This window comes from Aspergillus wentii, assembly GCF_001890725.1.
Source record: "Aspergillus wentii DTO 134E9 unplaced genomic scaffold ASPWEscaffold_3, whole genome shotgun sequence".
Lineage (NCBI taxonomy): Eukaryota > Fungi > Ascomycota > Eurotiomycetes > Eurotiales > Aspergillaceae > Aspergillus > Aspergillus wentii.
The window spans coordinates 1,756,363-1,770,363 of record NW_024467834.1 but is presented as its reverse complement, the minus strand read 5'-3'; the positions used below and the strand labels follow the sequence as shown (position 1 = coordinate 1,770,363).

The 14,001-nt window shown below is 49.8% G+C and overlaps 7 protein-coding genes across 7 annotated transcripts in view; 5 read left to right on the top strand and 2 right to left on the bottom strand.

The window, feature by feature from the left end:
* Positions 1-302: 302 nt before the first annotated feature.
* ASPWEDRAFT_170444 (GMC family oxidoreductase) lies at positions 303-2,107 on the bottom strand (the record flags this gene model as incomplete). Its single annotated transcript, XM_040830622.1, has 3 exons — positions 303-1,249; positions 1,302-2,015; positions 2,077-2,107. 3 exons carry the CDS (start codon positions 2,105-2,107, stop codon positions 303-305), a joined length of 1,692 nt encoding a protein of 563 aa, XP_040690618.1.
* ASPWEDRAFT_436547 (uncharacterized protein) lies at positions 2,032-2,473 on the top strand. The gene has a single exon (XM_040836070.1). The coding sequence runs from the start codon at positions 2,116-2,118 to the stop codon at positions 2,383-2,385; it is 270 nt and encodes an 89-aa protein (XP_040690617.1). The 5' UTR covers positions 2,032-2,115; the 3' UTR covers positions 2,386-2,473.
* Positions 2,474-3,345: 872 nt separating this feature from the next.
* Positions 3,346-4,979, top strand: ASPWEDRAFT_131048 (uncharacterized protein). The gene is made up of 5 exons (XM_040829270.1): positions 3,346-3,558; positions 3,611-3,977; positions 4,028-4,122; positions 4,169-4,282; positions 4,329-4,979. Exons 1-5 carry the CDS (start codon positions 3,418-3,420, stop codon positions 4,758-4,760), a joined length of 1,149 nt encoding a protein of 382 aa, XP_040690616.1. The 5' UTR covers positions 3,346-3,417; the 3' UTR covers positions 4,761-4,979.
* A 1,556-nt stretch (positions 4,980-6,535) lies between these two features.
* On the top strand, positions 6,536-8,642 carry ASPWEDRAFT_38604 (GMC family oxidoreductase). Its single transcript, XM_040834912.1, has 4 exons — positions 6,536-7,006; positions 7,056-7,650; positions 7,697-8,316; positions 8,369-8,642. The coding sequence occupies exons 1-4, from the start codon at positions 6,670-6,672 to the stop codon at positions 8,584-8,586; spliced, it is 1,770 nt and encodes a 589-aa protein (XP_040690615.1). The 5' UTR covers positions 6,536-6,669; the 3' UTR covers positions 8,587-8,642.
* Positions 8,643-8,978: 336 nt separating this feature from the next.
* ASPWEDRAFT_170441 (uncharacterized protein) lies at positions 8,979-11,165 on the top strand (the record flags this gene model as incomplete). Its single annotated transcript, XM_040830621.1, has 1 exon — positions 8,979-11,165. One exon carries the CDS (start codon positions 8,979-8,981, stop codon positions 11,163-11,165), a length of 2,187 nt encoding a protein of 728 aa, XP_040690614.1.
* A 215-nt stretch (positions 11,166-11,380) lies between these two features.
* Positions 11,381-13,214, top strand: ASPWEDRAFT_436420 (SDR family oxidoreductase). Its single transcript, XM_040836066.1, has 5 exons — positions 11,381-11,695; positions 11,748-12,030; positions 12,081-12,264; positions 12,313-12,572; positions 12,624-13,214. The coding sequence occupies exons 1-5, from the start codon at positions 11,595-11,597 to the stop codon at positions 12,954-12,956; spliced, it is 1,161 nt and encodes a 386-aa protein (XP_040690613.1). The 5' UTR covers positions 11,381-11,594; the 3' UTR covers positions 12,957-13,214.
* A 6-nt stretch (positions 13,215-13,220) lies between these two features.
* The window catches only part of ASPWEDRAFT_38598 (uncharacterized protein), a 1,616-nt gene continuing 835 nt past the window's right edge, over positions 13,221-14,001 (bottom strand). Inside the window, exon 2 of the mRNA XM_040834911.1 lies at positions 13,221-14,001. Coding sequence (XP_040690612.1) covers positions 13,242-14,001 — 760 coding nt within the window. The 3' untranslated portion in view covers positions 13,221-13,241.

The following is a 14,001-nucleotide window of genomic DNA, read 5'->3' as shown; positions in this document are numbered from 1 at the left end:
TATCCATCTACATAATTTTATTGCAGTCTCTCCCACTTTCTCCTGACAATGTAGCCTTTTATGCCGGTGGTAAAAGGTGAGCTTGGATAGAGGAATTTCTGGGAGGGGGAGTACATGAAGATTTTGGTCATTTTGCTGACGTTGTTTTGTTATCTTGGTACGGAGTGGTGAGGCCGTTCCATGGTTGGGAGAATTTATATCCCGGATCTACAATCGTTTAATAAGATGGCGTAGTATTATGAATAAGCTTGTTTATTTATAATATATTAGATAGTATATATACTATTGAACATACCAGCTGTTCAGTTAAGCTTGTACTCCTTAATCAGCTTCTCCGCACAAGTAGCACCGGTAACATACGCCACAGCCTGGACGTGGCAGTTGACCAGCACAGGAACAGCCGCCATATCAGCCACACGCAGATTCTCAATACCGATCAGACGGAAGTCAGGGTCGACGGCAGCATCGGCATCGCCCACCTTGCCCATCTTGACCGTACCAGTCATGTGCCAGCTGGAAGAAATGTTCTGGCGCCAGTACTCGAGCAGATCCTCGTCCGAGTCGGACTTGGGCCCGGCCAGCTGCGCCACGTTGTCCTTGGTATAGGACTCGTGTTTGGCGATGCGGAACGAGTCGCGGAGGGCTTCGATGGCAGCGCGACGGTCGTAGGGGTGCGCGAGGAACTTGGGGTCAAAGCGGAGAGGGGCGTTGGGATCGGCCGACTGCAGGGTGACTTCGCCGCGGGTTTGGGCGTTGAAGAAGAAGACGAGCAGGCAGGAGTAGTTGAGGGCGTCGTCGGGGAAGTCTGGGATGAACCAGTGGACGGGGAAGTGGGTGAGGATCTCGTAGTGGGGGACGGTCTCTTGGAGGAGGTATTTCTGCTCGTCGGCGGGGAGGTCTTTGAATTCTTGCGATGCAGTGAGTTTGTCGAGTTTGAACCAGCCGATGCCCAGCTCGCAAGCGAATTTCGACCACGGCCCGCTGCCTTCTTCTTCCCATTGTTTCAGGGCGGTTTCCATCGCTTGCTTGTCGCCGTAGAAGGCCTTGCGGTCGTTGCTGCCCTCGTTGCGGGTCGTGACGAGGGGGCAGAAGCAGTGGTCACGCAGACCCTGACCGATGGCTGGGGAGGAGTGCACGAGAGGGATGTTGAACTTCTCCAGCTGGTCGGCAGGGCCGATACCAGAGTGCATGAGGATACGGGGGTCATTCAGCGAGCCAGCGGACAGAATGACTTCTTTGGAGGCGAGGTCTAAAGGGTCAGTACGTCAGTACGGGTATAACATAGGATAGGGAGGACATACACTGCTTTCCATTAGACTCAACACCAACGGCCTTCTTGCCCTCCAGGATGATGCGCTGCACAGGGGCATCTGCCACGATGGTGAGGTTATCCAATGGCGCAGCCACCAGATCGGCCGCCGTCGACCGCAGGCCCTTGAACGACGAGTTGATCAACACCGACATGCCAATGGGATTGCCCGAGTTGTGGTCCGGGTTGAGAGGGAAGCCAGCCTCCTCAAACACATCCAGCAACGGAGGCAGATCTCTCTCCCACTCCTTCGAGAAGCCCACATGCAAAGGGCCCGACGAGCCATGGTCTTCCGCCTTGGGAGCCGCGTATTTTGCATCCAGCCCAGCAGGAATCTCCCCGTGGAAGGTCTCCAGCGCCTTCAGTCGCGCCTGGATGTTGGTCCACTTGTAGCTGTCGTCGCCCGCAATGCGAGCCCATTCCTCGTAGTCATCGCGCGCGCCCACGCTGTACACGCCAAAGTTGATGGCGCTGGATCCGCCCACGCATCGTCCGCGGCTGTAGTCGATCTCCCGGTTGTTGCAGTCCTCCTGGGGCGTCGTCTTGTAGCCCCAGTTCATGTCTTGGTTCTGAAAGGTCAACCATCGCTTGCCGTCAACGCGTAGGCTGCGATCTTCGTTCTTGGAGCCGGCTTCGAGGAGGAGAACGCTGGGGCGCTGGGCTGCGTTTGCCAATCCAGCGGCAATGGCACTGCCAGATGGTCCACCTAATTAGGTTTCGATGTTAATATAATCAACGCAACAGATCGACTGCGACTATATACTCACTCCCAACCACGATAAAGTCAAAGTGAGACATGGTCAATAATGGCAAGACAAAAAAGGGTAATTGCTAAATTGCTAAACCAGAGCAACGTGAGAAGAAGATTACGACAACACGATGAAAAAGCAATAATATATAGTAGAACTTCTCGAAGGATCGAGATCGCACAGATGGGAGAAACCAGGGGAAGCCGGCCTAATAGGGGCCTTTCTATACCACGAGCAGGGGGTCTGACTGGGTTATTGATGGCCTGCATACACACTACTTCCTTCTGCCCAACGCACGAGCGCTTCTCCTCCAACTCTCAACGGTGATGATGCCGTGTCAAGCCTAAAAGACGCCGGAAGGTCGTGTCCGCACCAATCACAATACAGAGAGTGGGCCGGAAGAGACTCCCTTCCGACTCCCCCGTTACAGAGTGGAGGAAGGTCACAGGAACTGGACTGTGTTGAGGACGACGGCTGTCAGTGGTGGCATGAGTCAGAACTCAAAGGGAGATTGCGTCTCAACCAATATGGCCGGAAATTCCATAAATGGAACAGATTAAGATTGACTTGATCTCGCACCCTTCAGGGGTTAAACTTTTCCCCTCAATAGACTCTGGACAGCCTGCAATAATCGCCATTTCCCTGAATGCTATTGTTAATTGTCCCCCCCGGATCCAGTGGGGCGTCTGCCATCAACCACTCCCTGTTTCACATCATTGACGGCGCAAGCCGGGTGGGGCGCAGGAGCACGGGGATTTCCCGCCTGTCCTTTAGCCTTGTGGCTGTGATTGGCCGGACAAGTCAGTGGCGCCCGCTAACCAGACTAGCGCGGGCAGGCAACCCTTGGCGGATGGCAACCCGCCCCGCTAGTCTTCGCAATTACCGAAACCGACCACGCTAAATAAGCGAGTGGGGCCCAGTCCACATGGCCCAAGGACGCTGGATCAACCATCGCGGTGCGGATCTTTGCAAGCCCTGATTGGCTGGGATGTTCTGCGCTGGATATGCAAGAGCCCCGTCGATCACCTGGTGGCTTTCTCGTCTCCTGCGCACCGGGAAGAATCTGCATGGCTTGATGATCAATGGGACCGTTGAGCAATCATTCTTCGCGTCCTGGGACTCGGGATGGCGAGGGGAACAGCGCTCAGGCAGGAGAAGAGTGCGGAACGCTACTATAGTCTGGAAAATGGGCAATCAACGTGAACGCTAGACCGTCTCAGGCCCTTTCAGACTCGCTCGTCTCCTGGGGTCGACCTTTTTGGACTTTTTTTTTTTTTTTTTTAATCTTCAGCAACTCCCGTTTTTTGCTTCCGTTCTTCACTTGCTATACCGAGACATCTTTCTATCCACCATACTATCATGGCTGCTGACGGATCGGTGGAAGCGTGGATTCTACTATCCATCGCCTTGGCCGTCATAATCATCCGGATCGGTGTGCGCTGGTCTCTTGTCGGCCCATCCAACTTTCAGCTCGATGACTACTTGATGCCTTTGGCGGGGGTAAGTTGGTCTGGATACACATGCAGCATGCAGCTATACTAACCAACATCAGGTCGTCTTCACCCTCGAAACCGTCGCCGCATATCTCGTCAAGGCCAAATTCAACGGTCTCACGAATAGTTACATGACCGACGAGCAACGCGCCACCCTCGACCCCAACTCGAAGGAATGGGCCGATAGAGTCGCCGGTTCCAAGATCCAGGTTATTGGGTGGTCGCTGTATGCGATGATTCTGTGGCTGGTCAAGGCCTCGCTGGCGGTCTTTTACTCGCGGTTGACGACGGGGTTGCAGAACCTGCCTCTGCGTGTGAGAATTGGATATATCATTCTGGCGGTGACTTATCTTGTCACCGGGTTGAGTATTGTTCTGGGATGCCAGCCGATCCACAAGTACTGGCAGATCAACCCGGACCCAGGCAGTGAGTTCTATACGATCTATCTTGTTGAAGGTGATAACTGACGTGTATAGATATCTGCCAACCCACCAGATCGCTGCTCTATGTTTTGATTGTCGTCATTCCCAATGTCCTCACGGATATCTACCTTCTCTCCATTCCTCTTCCGGTATGCACCCTCCCCACCCTGTCTCATATCCAACTAACATCCCCAGCTCCTCTGGACCGTCAACATCGGTCTCCGAAGAAAGATCCCCCTCATGGCCCTCTTCAGCGGTGCTGCTTTCGTCATCACAGCAGCCATCATCCGTGCCGTCACCATTGCCACTGTAAGTCCACCACCACCCCCATCCAACATCTATCTAACAAGCACAGTCCGGTCCCGACGGCGCCGTCGCAGGAAGCAAATGGGCCTGCCGCGAAACCTTTGTCGCAATCGTCGTCTCCAACCTCCCCATCATCCAACCGCTCCTCCGCCGCTGCGCCAGCAAAATCGGTCTCAGCGTCCTCTTCAGCACCAGCGGCAAACAATCCCAAAGCTACCATCTCTCCTCCCACGGCCTCGGAACCCTCACCAACCGCGACAAGACCACAAAGTCCAAAGCCCCGGCTACGTATAACCCCGGTGCGTCCGCCTGGGGAAGCGACGAACACATCCTCGGCGCGGGCGAAAACGGCCAGCCCAACAAGGATATCACGGTTGTTTCGGAGACGGTGGTGCAAAGCGAGCCGTGGCCTGCTGAGGAGGCGACGACTAACTCTTCGTCTCCCCCGCGCGAGTGGGAATCGCGTATGTCTCATCGGTGATTGAGAGGCTACGCTCTACAACTGATGTATATATATCTTGTTTCTTTTGTTCTGTTTCTTTCTTATACCCATGATTTTCTATGTGGCTGGAAGACCTGATTTATGTTTTATCAGGCTTTGAGATTTAGGGATGGGCGTATGCGGTATCTAGGTACATGTTGGACTTGGGGGTTATTTTGGTTATGTATATTGATTGTAAATTTTTAATATGATGATGAGCTTAATTGTCATTTACATTCAATCTATAACTGACACATCACATTGACTTCAACAACTGTACAGTCTATAACAATGTCCATCAGCCCCCAAAGCTAATCTCCATGACAGTCCGAGAAATCCCGAAAACCACAGTAGTGCGTGTATAGTCTCCTAAACGCAAAGACCAGGTTGCATTAATATACATAGTTATCAAATAGGCATCTTCCACTATCTATCTATCCGTTGGACCATTTCTCCCGTCATCCGATGTCCGAACAGTAGCCTCGGATATACTAAAGAATACTCCGTCTAACATTCCATTCAAATCCAATATCCATGACCCATTTCGACTATCGCGTACGGAAGGCGATCCGCGAAAAACTAGTCCTTAGTACCGCCAACACTAGACGGTGGATGTGATCGTCGCATTATAACCGGATTGACAGACAAGACAGCTCCACGAGACTAGACGGCTCGAAGCGAAAAGTTAAGAGAAAAGTATTGGCTTGATTGACTGATGATTGATCACCGAATGAGCATTGAATGCCGATGTCGTGGCTTCGGGCGTGTTGGGAGACTTGCAGGAGGATTAAGATTACAGTCGTACGTCGACAGTGTCGATCAGTTGACAGAGACGGGATGGGGTGCTTTTGTGGCGGTGGAGATGGGTGCAACGGAGTGAGACAGGATGTTTCTGACACTGTGTCAAGTGTGAAGACTGAAGATAAGACAGGAGGTTTAATTATTTTTAATATTGTTTGTTTGCGTTTGTGTTCAGGTGGGTATCTTCAGTATCATTTATCAGCGACCAGCGTGTGCGTTCCATAAATTAAGTGTAAGCACGCTAGTTCCATCGCAAATTCCAGAATGCTGGACTCGGCGCGAAGGATTTAATCCTGGTCAACTAGGAGATTGATTTCTTCAACTATGGAAGCGACCAATTCCCAATTCCGTGGTAGGGTTTCCTCGAAGGATTCGAACGAAGGATTTCTTGAAGTGCATCGAATGATCGGGGGGTGGTGCTGATCTGATCATCTGGTGTGTCGAAATTCGTCAAAATGAGTGTGTGTGTTTTGCTTCAATAGCACATCCCTGCAGTGCTTAATATATATTCAAGACATTCTGAGTCTCCAAGGTATCATCAGAGATATTAAAGAACAAAGAGCGAAACTCTATCAAATAAATAAGATTACCGTAGTTATTTCGGCCCGATGCTGACAGAACTGTGTGGAAAGTAAACGGAACAACACCGATCGGCATGCCGATGGTCGGAGCGGAATGATGCCGCAGTCTCGGCTTCTATCTCGTCTTCGTATAGAAACCTTGGTGTCTATTTTCGATGCTTATGAATTGATGATAAATGATGCTGTGACTAATGTTACTCTTCACCTCACCTGCATCTAGTATAGCCTAAACTTTTTTCTGCACTGCCATCTTATCATATCAATCTCTCAGTCTTAAACGTCCATCCCACACTCCACTAGTGAAACAATCCTTCATTTATTATGCTGGGCATTTGCTTACAAGAGCATTATGCGATCACATCGTATATTAAATCTGACAAACCTAATTGTGGTCTGATACGGAGCCAAGATTGCGCCAGGGAAAAAAAATATGACGCTACTTTTAGAAATTTAGACTTATATATAAACCTGTCGATCAGGGTCTTTCTGTGGTGTTCGATCTCAAGCTCCTTCGCATCGTCTTCAATATGATCTTCTTGCCTTTGCTTGGTGTTTTGTCTACTGTTGCGGCTGTCCCGCACGGCGCTAATGCGCCTACGTACGACTATATCGTCGTGGGAGGTGGTACTAGTGGTCTGGTCGTGGCGAACCGGTTGTCGGAGGCCTCGGATGTGTCTGTTCTTGTGATCGAGGCTGGTGCGTCGGTTCTTCATGATGACGATGTTACCAATGCGGAGGGTTATGGGTTGTCGTTCGGTAGTGCCATTGACTGGCAGTATGAGACCGTGAACCAGACCCATGCCGGTGGTGCGCAACAGGTTCTGCGTGCCGGAAAGGCTCTTGGAGGAACTAGCACTATCAACGGTACGTATTGACACTCTTTCTGATGCTGCATAGCACTGACACATAATAGGCATGGCCTACACCCGTGCCGAAGACGTGCAGATCGACGCCTGGGAACAGATTGGCAACGAAGGCTGGACATGGAAAAGCCTCCTCCCCTACTACGAGAAGAGCCAGAACCTCACTGTCCCCACTACCGTCCAGGTCGCCGCTGGTGCCTCATATGACTCTTCCGTCTATGGCGAAGAGGGACCACAGCATGTGGGCTTCTTGAAGATGGAGCCCAGCAACTTCACCACCACCCTGAACCGCACTTTCCAGAACACCGGTGTCCCATGGACGGAGGATGTCAACACGGGCAAGATGCGCGGCTGGAATATCTTCCCCTCGACTATCAACTATGCCGAGTATGTTCGCGAGGATGCTGCTCGTGCGTACTACTGGCCGTATCAGAGCAGGAAAAACCTCCACGTTTTGATGAACACCAATGCCAACCGTCTTATCTGGAAGAGCCAGAGTGGCGACGAGGCCACCGCAGAGGGCGTGGAGATCACATCCGCCAACGGAACTGTCAGCACCGTGCACGCAAAGAACGAGGTCATTATCTCTGCTGGTGCTCTCAAGTCCCCTGCTCTTCTGGAGCTTTCGGGTGTTGGAAACCCAAGGTATGTTCATCCACTTTCATCGATTATTCTCCACTGACTCGAATAGCATCCTCAACAAACTCAACATTCCCGTTCAAGTCGACCTCCCTACCGTCGGAGAGAACCTCCAGGATCAGATCAACGGACACCTCGGTGCCAACGGATACACAGCCCTCACCAGCGCAAAGACCGTCGCCTACCCCTCGGTCACTGATGTTTTCGGCAACGAAACCTCATCCATCACCTCCTCGCTCAAGGCCAAGCTCGCAGACTACGCCGCCGCCGCCGCAGACGTCAGCAACGGCATCATGAAGAAGGAAGTCCTCCAGCGTCTCTTCGAACTCCAATACGACATCATCGTCAAGAGCCAAGCCCCCATCGCCGAAATCCTCATGTACGCTAGCGGTACCAAGGAAATCGCCTCCGAGTACTGGGGTCTCCTCCCATTTGCCCGTGGCAACATTCACATCACCTCTTCCAACGCCTCCGTTCAGGCTAGGATTAACCCCAACTTTGGCATGTTTGGCTGGGATATTAGCAGCCAGGTCGGCATCGCCAAGTATATTCGACGGATCTTCCAGACTGCGCCGTTGAAGCAGCTGGTTCAGACTGAGACCGCTCCCGGTTTCGAGGCAGTTCCTCAGGGAGCTTCTGAGGATGTCTGGGCTGACTGGGTCAAGGGCAACTGTATGTCATCTTTCTCCGTTGTTGTATATAACATCAAAACTAACTTGAATAGACCGCTCCAACTTCCACCCCGTGGGAACCGCCGCTATGATGCCCCGCTCGGATGGCGGTGTTGTCGACAGCCGTCTCCGTGTTTATGGAACCAGCAACGTGAGAGTCGTCGATGCCTCAGTTCTGCCCTTCCAGGTCTGTGGTCACTTGGTTAGCACGCTTTATGCCGTGGCAGAGCGGGCATCGGACTTGATCAAGGAGGATGCGAAGAGCGACTAAGCCAGAGGCGGTTTATAGATAGCACAACATTCCTGTACATTTCGAAATTAGATGTTAGATTGTATTAGACCAAGTTATTAGATTAAAAGCGAATGTTTCAGCTTACGTTGTTTCCCTTTACCAATCAAGGTGAACCTAGGGTATAGGGCTTAGGTCTAGGGCCCTCCCTCCCTTTATCGCCCGCGTTTCCCCGCCTTCACACCGACATCGTCAACATGCAGCATCACCATCGCTGGGTCCACCAGTTTATGATGTGATGAGCCAATGCCATTGTAAATTGCAAGTCAACCATAGCCGTCGTTTGATGAAGCGCCCCGCGCAGCGATCGAAACCTCTGGGGTGGTGGAATGGCACGTCGGGGGACAGCAGGACAGCTTCGATACGAACACACGATGGAACCTCTTGAAGATGACTTCCAGCTTTCCAATCCGGTACCTCCGATCTACTATACACAAATACCTCCGACAGAAATTACGAGTACGGATACCCCAAATGATAACCTTCGCCAAGCGAGTTATCTCGCCAATCGATGCGGAAACCTAGCGGCTCGTTATCAACAGACGAAACAACTCGATCACCTCGAGAAGGCAGCGGAGATGGCAAAACAGTCGCTAGATATAATTGTCACCGTTTTCCCAGATTCATCGAGTTCTATCGACCGACCGAGAGTGTTGATTGGCAGAGCAGTTGAATGGTCTCCCAACATTGGGATATTGATGGAAGCAGCTCGAATCCTTGTCTTCAGCACAGAAACGTCGGGAGAGCGATTCAGTCATCTTGGATCACTGCTTTCTGTGATAAGCGATAGGTTGGAATTGAGGTTTGGACAGACCGGGAGGATTGAAGATATTCAGGATGCAGTTGGGTGTTTGGAAATGGCATTACAAATGCACAGTGATGATCCATGGCAGAGACAAATTCATCTGGCATCTTTGCTGGATACCAGGTCCTCTTTGACGGGTAATGTCGAGGATCTGAACGCTTCCATTGAAATGACTGAATTGGTTTTGGCGACAATCCCCAAGAACCACGGGGATTTAGTAATAACTATACTAAATCTGGGCGATAGATTCGAACGACGGTTTATTCAGAGCCAACACACGCATGATCTCGATGAAGCTATTCGCAGGACGAATGATGCGAGGGATGCAACAATTCCGGGTGATGAAAGCGTGGGGATAATATTGTGCAGCATCTCCGGCAAAATGGAAAAGCGATACACCCAAACAGGCAGTCACGACGACTTGCACAAAAGCATTGAATTTGCGAAGGAGGCAACCGCCGTGACTCCCAGAGATAATCCCAACTACTGGCGGACGCTCCGTGCTTTAGGGTCTAGGCTCCAGACACTGTACGAAATTTCCAATTCTCTTGAAGAACTAGATTCTGCCATTCAGGTAACCTACGAATCTGCCATGGGCAGTTCGGTACAACAGATGGACAGACCCGAGCTCCTGAAAGAATATAGTACGAGGCTTCTTATTCGTTTCAACGAGATCAGCGATCTAAACGACCTCAGAAAGGCTACTAGCAAAGTCAAGGAGGCTCTCAACATAATTCCAGAGGATCATCCGGATCGCTCCAACTTTCTTCACTTACTTGGAACCTGCTATCACTTACTTCCAGAGGCATGCAATAGTAATGCCTCTTTAGATTGCTTCTTGGAAACGATTGCCTGTCAAAGCAGTCAACCCTCGATTCGCCTGTTAGCAGCGATTGATGCTTTCCATATTCTACGACAATCACAAGACTGGACTAGAGCAAGTGATGTGTCGAAACAAGGAATTGATCTCGTTCCATTCCTGGATAGCCATAATACACAGGATGCAATTGAACAAAAAGTCACTACTTACCTCTCTGATTTCATCGCCGATGCCTGCTCTGTCCAGCTCGAAAACGGCTCTACACCTGAAACCACACTTGAACTTCTCGAACTCGGCTATGGAAGTATTACAGCCTTGCAGGCCAAGGATACAGCGGATCTGGCCGAGTTAAGGGTCTGGTACCCTGAGATAACTTCTACATTCATCGCTCTGCGCAGAGAAATCAACCAGCAGATTCCGCATAGCCGCCTACCGCACATCCAGCAGGGGCTCATTAGGCGTCGTCTAGCTGTTTCCCAAGAGTTGGATGATTGCATTTCCACCATCCGACAATTACCGAGCCATGATCGGTTTCTATTAGGTCTTACCGCCGGCGAACTTCAGCATTTCGCCGGGGAATCAGTTATAATTATTGTCAACATCACCGAAATACGAAGTGATGCTATTATTGTCTCGAAGTCAGGCGTCTCAAACGTGCCGTTGCGCAAAGTAGATGTTGACATTGTCCAGAAACGGAGTCAACATGGTCTATTTTGTGATGAACAGACAACGGTACCCCTTGACCAAACTTCACTTTCGGGTTCTTTTCTCAGATGGCTATCACGCACTTGCATCAAGCCGATTCTAGAAGCGATGGGTCTTCTATCAACCACTGCATCTCCGAGACTACCTGAACTCCATTGGATTGGTGTTGGCCTGGCCCGTGATTTACCCTTTCAAGCCGCCACAGAAATTTATGCTGCCAGATACCCTTAAGATAAATAATAATATCGCATGACATACGACTGCATTGTTTCAGTTTCCGTTTTCCGGGCATTTGAGAATAAGCAACAAGATGCAATTTTCACTTGAAGCGCAATTTGCAACAGACTTTTGCAATTAGTAAGAGGTATTTTGCAGATTTTACTAGCGGGTAACGAATACCCGAGCTACCATTGGTTCATATCGGCACTATGTGTAATGGATACCTGGTATGTAATGGAAATTAACTTTGCATACATACGTTATAATTGCGCATTGCCGTTATTCCGGTTGACGCCTACCCAATATAGATATTGATCGACTGGCAGTTGAGAATATTTACTATGGCCTAGATATAAAAGGACGATAGATGACAGCTTAAGACCAAGCTTGATCAGAGTATCCAGTCTTTCAAGTTTCATAATCAAGTAATCAGCATTCATCATGGGTATCCCCAAGGGCAAAGTTGCATTCGTGACTGGTGCCAATGGCATCAGTGGACATGCTATCGTGGAGCATCTGATCCGAACATCCAAAGAGGACTGGTAAGTGCCTATTCAAGATCTTCTTCTTTGAATTTATGCTGAATATATAAAGGTCCAAGATTGTCATTTCCTCTCGTCGACCTCTGGGGAATTATTGGATCGACCCTCGCATCGAGTTTGTCGCTGTCGACTTTCTCGATCCTCTGGAGACAATCGTGGACGAGCTGAAGGACATCTGCAAAGATGTTACACATGCTTATTTCACATCTTATGTTCATCACAATGACTTCAGAGTCCTCAAGGAGAAGAACGTTCCCTTGTTCAGGAACTTTATCGATGCGATGGATACCGTTTGTCCTGATCTGCAACGAGTATGTCTGCAGACTGGTGGAAAGGTATGTCCTGTGCATATTATCTTTATAGCTTCAATGCCTGACATGAACAGCATTACGGTGTGCACTTGGGACCTGTCAAGGTTCCCCTGGATGAATCCATCCCTCGCTACAACGACGAAGGTTACAACTTCTATTACACCCAGGAGGACTACATGTTTGAAGTCCAGAAGCGACGTAACACCTGGTCATACAACATCATCCGCCCAAATGCTATCATCGGATTTACTCCACACGGTCTGTATACCTGCTTTGTCCACGGTCGCGTATGCTAATACTTCCTAGCAAACGGAATGTCCGAGGCCTTGACCATGGCCATGTACTTCCTCATCTGTCGAGAACTCGGTGACTCTGGCATGTTCCCCGGGAATGAATACTTTTGGACATCAATCGACGACAGTTCCTACTCGCCTAGTCTGGCCGATTTGTCCGTTTGGGCTACCACCCAGGAACAGTGCAAGGATGAAGCTTTCAACCACTCTAATGGCGATATCTTTGTTTGGAAGTACTTCTGGCCCGCGATTGGCAAATACTTTGGTCTTGAGGTGAGCACCAATTCTTTTTCCAAATTAACGAGCTCAACTAACAAACCCCAGGTCCCCGAACCCAACTTTCAAAAAGCAGTCGGTCAGGCAGAAACACTCAGCAACGAATTCGACATGATGGAATGGGCCAAAGACAAGCGCCCCGTCTGGGAGAGAGTGGTTCAGAAGTACGGTGGAAATGTCGAAGCCTTTGACTGGGGCACTTGGGGCTTCTTCAACTGGGCCATGGGTAAGTCGTGGCCGACCATTTCGTCGGTGAACAAGGCTAGGACGTATGGATGGGGCCGTGTTGACAACACCTATGATACTTGGATTGATACTTTCCGGTCTTTTGAGAATGCGGGAATTCTGCCTCGTCATTCTGCTTTGATGAGGGATGCTTAACTTTAGAAGTTGTTGGTATCATTGTGGTTTAGATACGATAGATATAGAAAAGCGCACCGCAACAACATTATATATTCTCCTGCAACATTACATTTATTCAGATTTTTCTCTTCGACTACTATATAAAGGTGATTACCATGACTAATTTCATGGAATCAGTATTTCAACAAAATCAGATTATTACACATTAAGCCATATGATCGCATCATAGCAATATAATACGATGCATCAAAACCAAAACTTTTACCAACACCAATCCCCCCACTGATCGTATACCCACTCGATTTAAAGGGAACGAACCGCGCTGACCTTGAAACCGGCAGTCTCGTCACGCTTCTTCAGGATGGTGAGCAGATGGCCATCATCACAGGTGCACTTGCCGCTGCCACCACGCTTCAGAATTCCCAAAAGGTGGTCGTCGTTGCATTTCTTCTGGCCCTCTTCGCCGCGCTTCTTGAGGATCTCGATGAGGTGGCTGTCTTCGCAGACAAACTGGCCCTTTTCACTGCGGCCCTTCAACACGTTGGTGAGTTGGTCATCGTTGCAGGCGTAGTGGCCTTCCTGGCCGCGCTTCTTGAGGATGTCGAGGAGGGAGCTGTCGTTGCAGGCTTTGCTGCTCTTGTCCTTGTCAGACTTGTCCTTCTTGTCTGATTCGTCCTTATCACTCTTCTCCTTTTCAGACTTATCGGACTTGTCCTTGTCATCCTTGTCAGACTTTTCAGTCTTATCTGACTTCTCCTTGTCATCCTTCTCCTTGTTGTCCTTCTCCTTATCATCCTTTTCAGTCTTTTTGGTCTTGTCACTCTTGTCAGATTTGTCAGACTTATCAGTCTTATCCGACTTTTCCTTGTCATCCTTCTTGTCATCCTTCTTGTCATCCTTCTTGTCATCCTTCTCCTTGTCATCCTTCTCCTTGTCATCCTTCTCCTTGTGGATCTTTTCAGTCTTTTCAGTCTTGTCACTCTTGTCAGACTTGTCATCCTTGTCAGACTTATCATCCTTCTTGTCGTCCTTCTCCTTATCGTCCTTCTTCTTGTCGTCCTTC

Bases quoted from the DNA above. Each gene is read 5' to 3' on its own strand.
- ASPWEDRAFT_38604 (XM_040834912.1), top strand. From the start codon at position 6,670: ATGATCTTCTTGCCTTTGCTTGGTGTTTTGTCTACTGTTGCGGCTGTC. The intron at 7,007-7,055 runs GTACGTATTGAC...GACACATAATAG, and splicing joins AGGAACTAGCACTATCAACG to GCATGGCCTACACCCGTGCC. The intron at 8,317-8,368 runs GTATGTCATCTT...TAACTTGAATAG, and splicing joins TGACTGGGTCAAGGGCAACT to ACCGCTCCAACTTCCACCCC.
- ASPWEDRAFT_436420 (XM_040836066.1), top strand. From the start codon at position 11,595: ATGGGTATCCCCAAGGGCAAAGTTGCATTCGTGACTGGTGCCAATGGC. The intron at 12,031-12,080 runs GTATGTCCTGTG...TGACATGAACAG, and splicing joins GTCTGCAGACTGGTGGAAAG to CATTACGGTGTGCACTTGGG. The intron at 12,265-12,312 runs GTCTGTATACCT...AATACTTCCTAG, and splicing joins CATCGGATTTACTCCACACG to CAAACGGAATGTCCGAGGCC.
- ASPWEDRAFT_131048 (XM_040829270.1), top strand. From the start codon at position 3,418: ATGGCTGCTGACGGATCGGTGGAAGCGTGGATTCTACTATCCATCGCC. The intron at 3,559-3,610 runs GTAAGTTGGTCT...AACCAACATCAG, and splicing joins ACTTGATGCCTTTGGCGGGG to GTCGTCTTCACCCTCGAAAC. The intron at 4,123-4,168 runs GTATGCACCCTC...TAACATCCCCAG, and splicing joins TTCTCTCCATTCCTCTTCCG to CTCCTCTGGACCGTCAACAT.
- ASPWEDRAFT_436547 (XM_040836070.1), top strand. From the start codon at position 2,116: ATGGCAAGACAAAAAAGGGTAATTGCTAAATTGCTAAACCAGAGCAAC.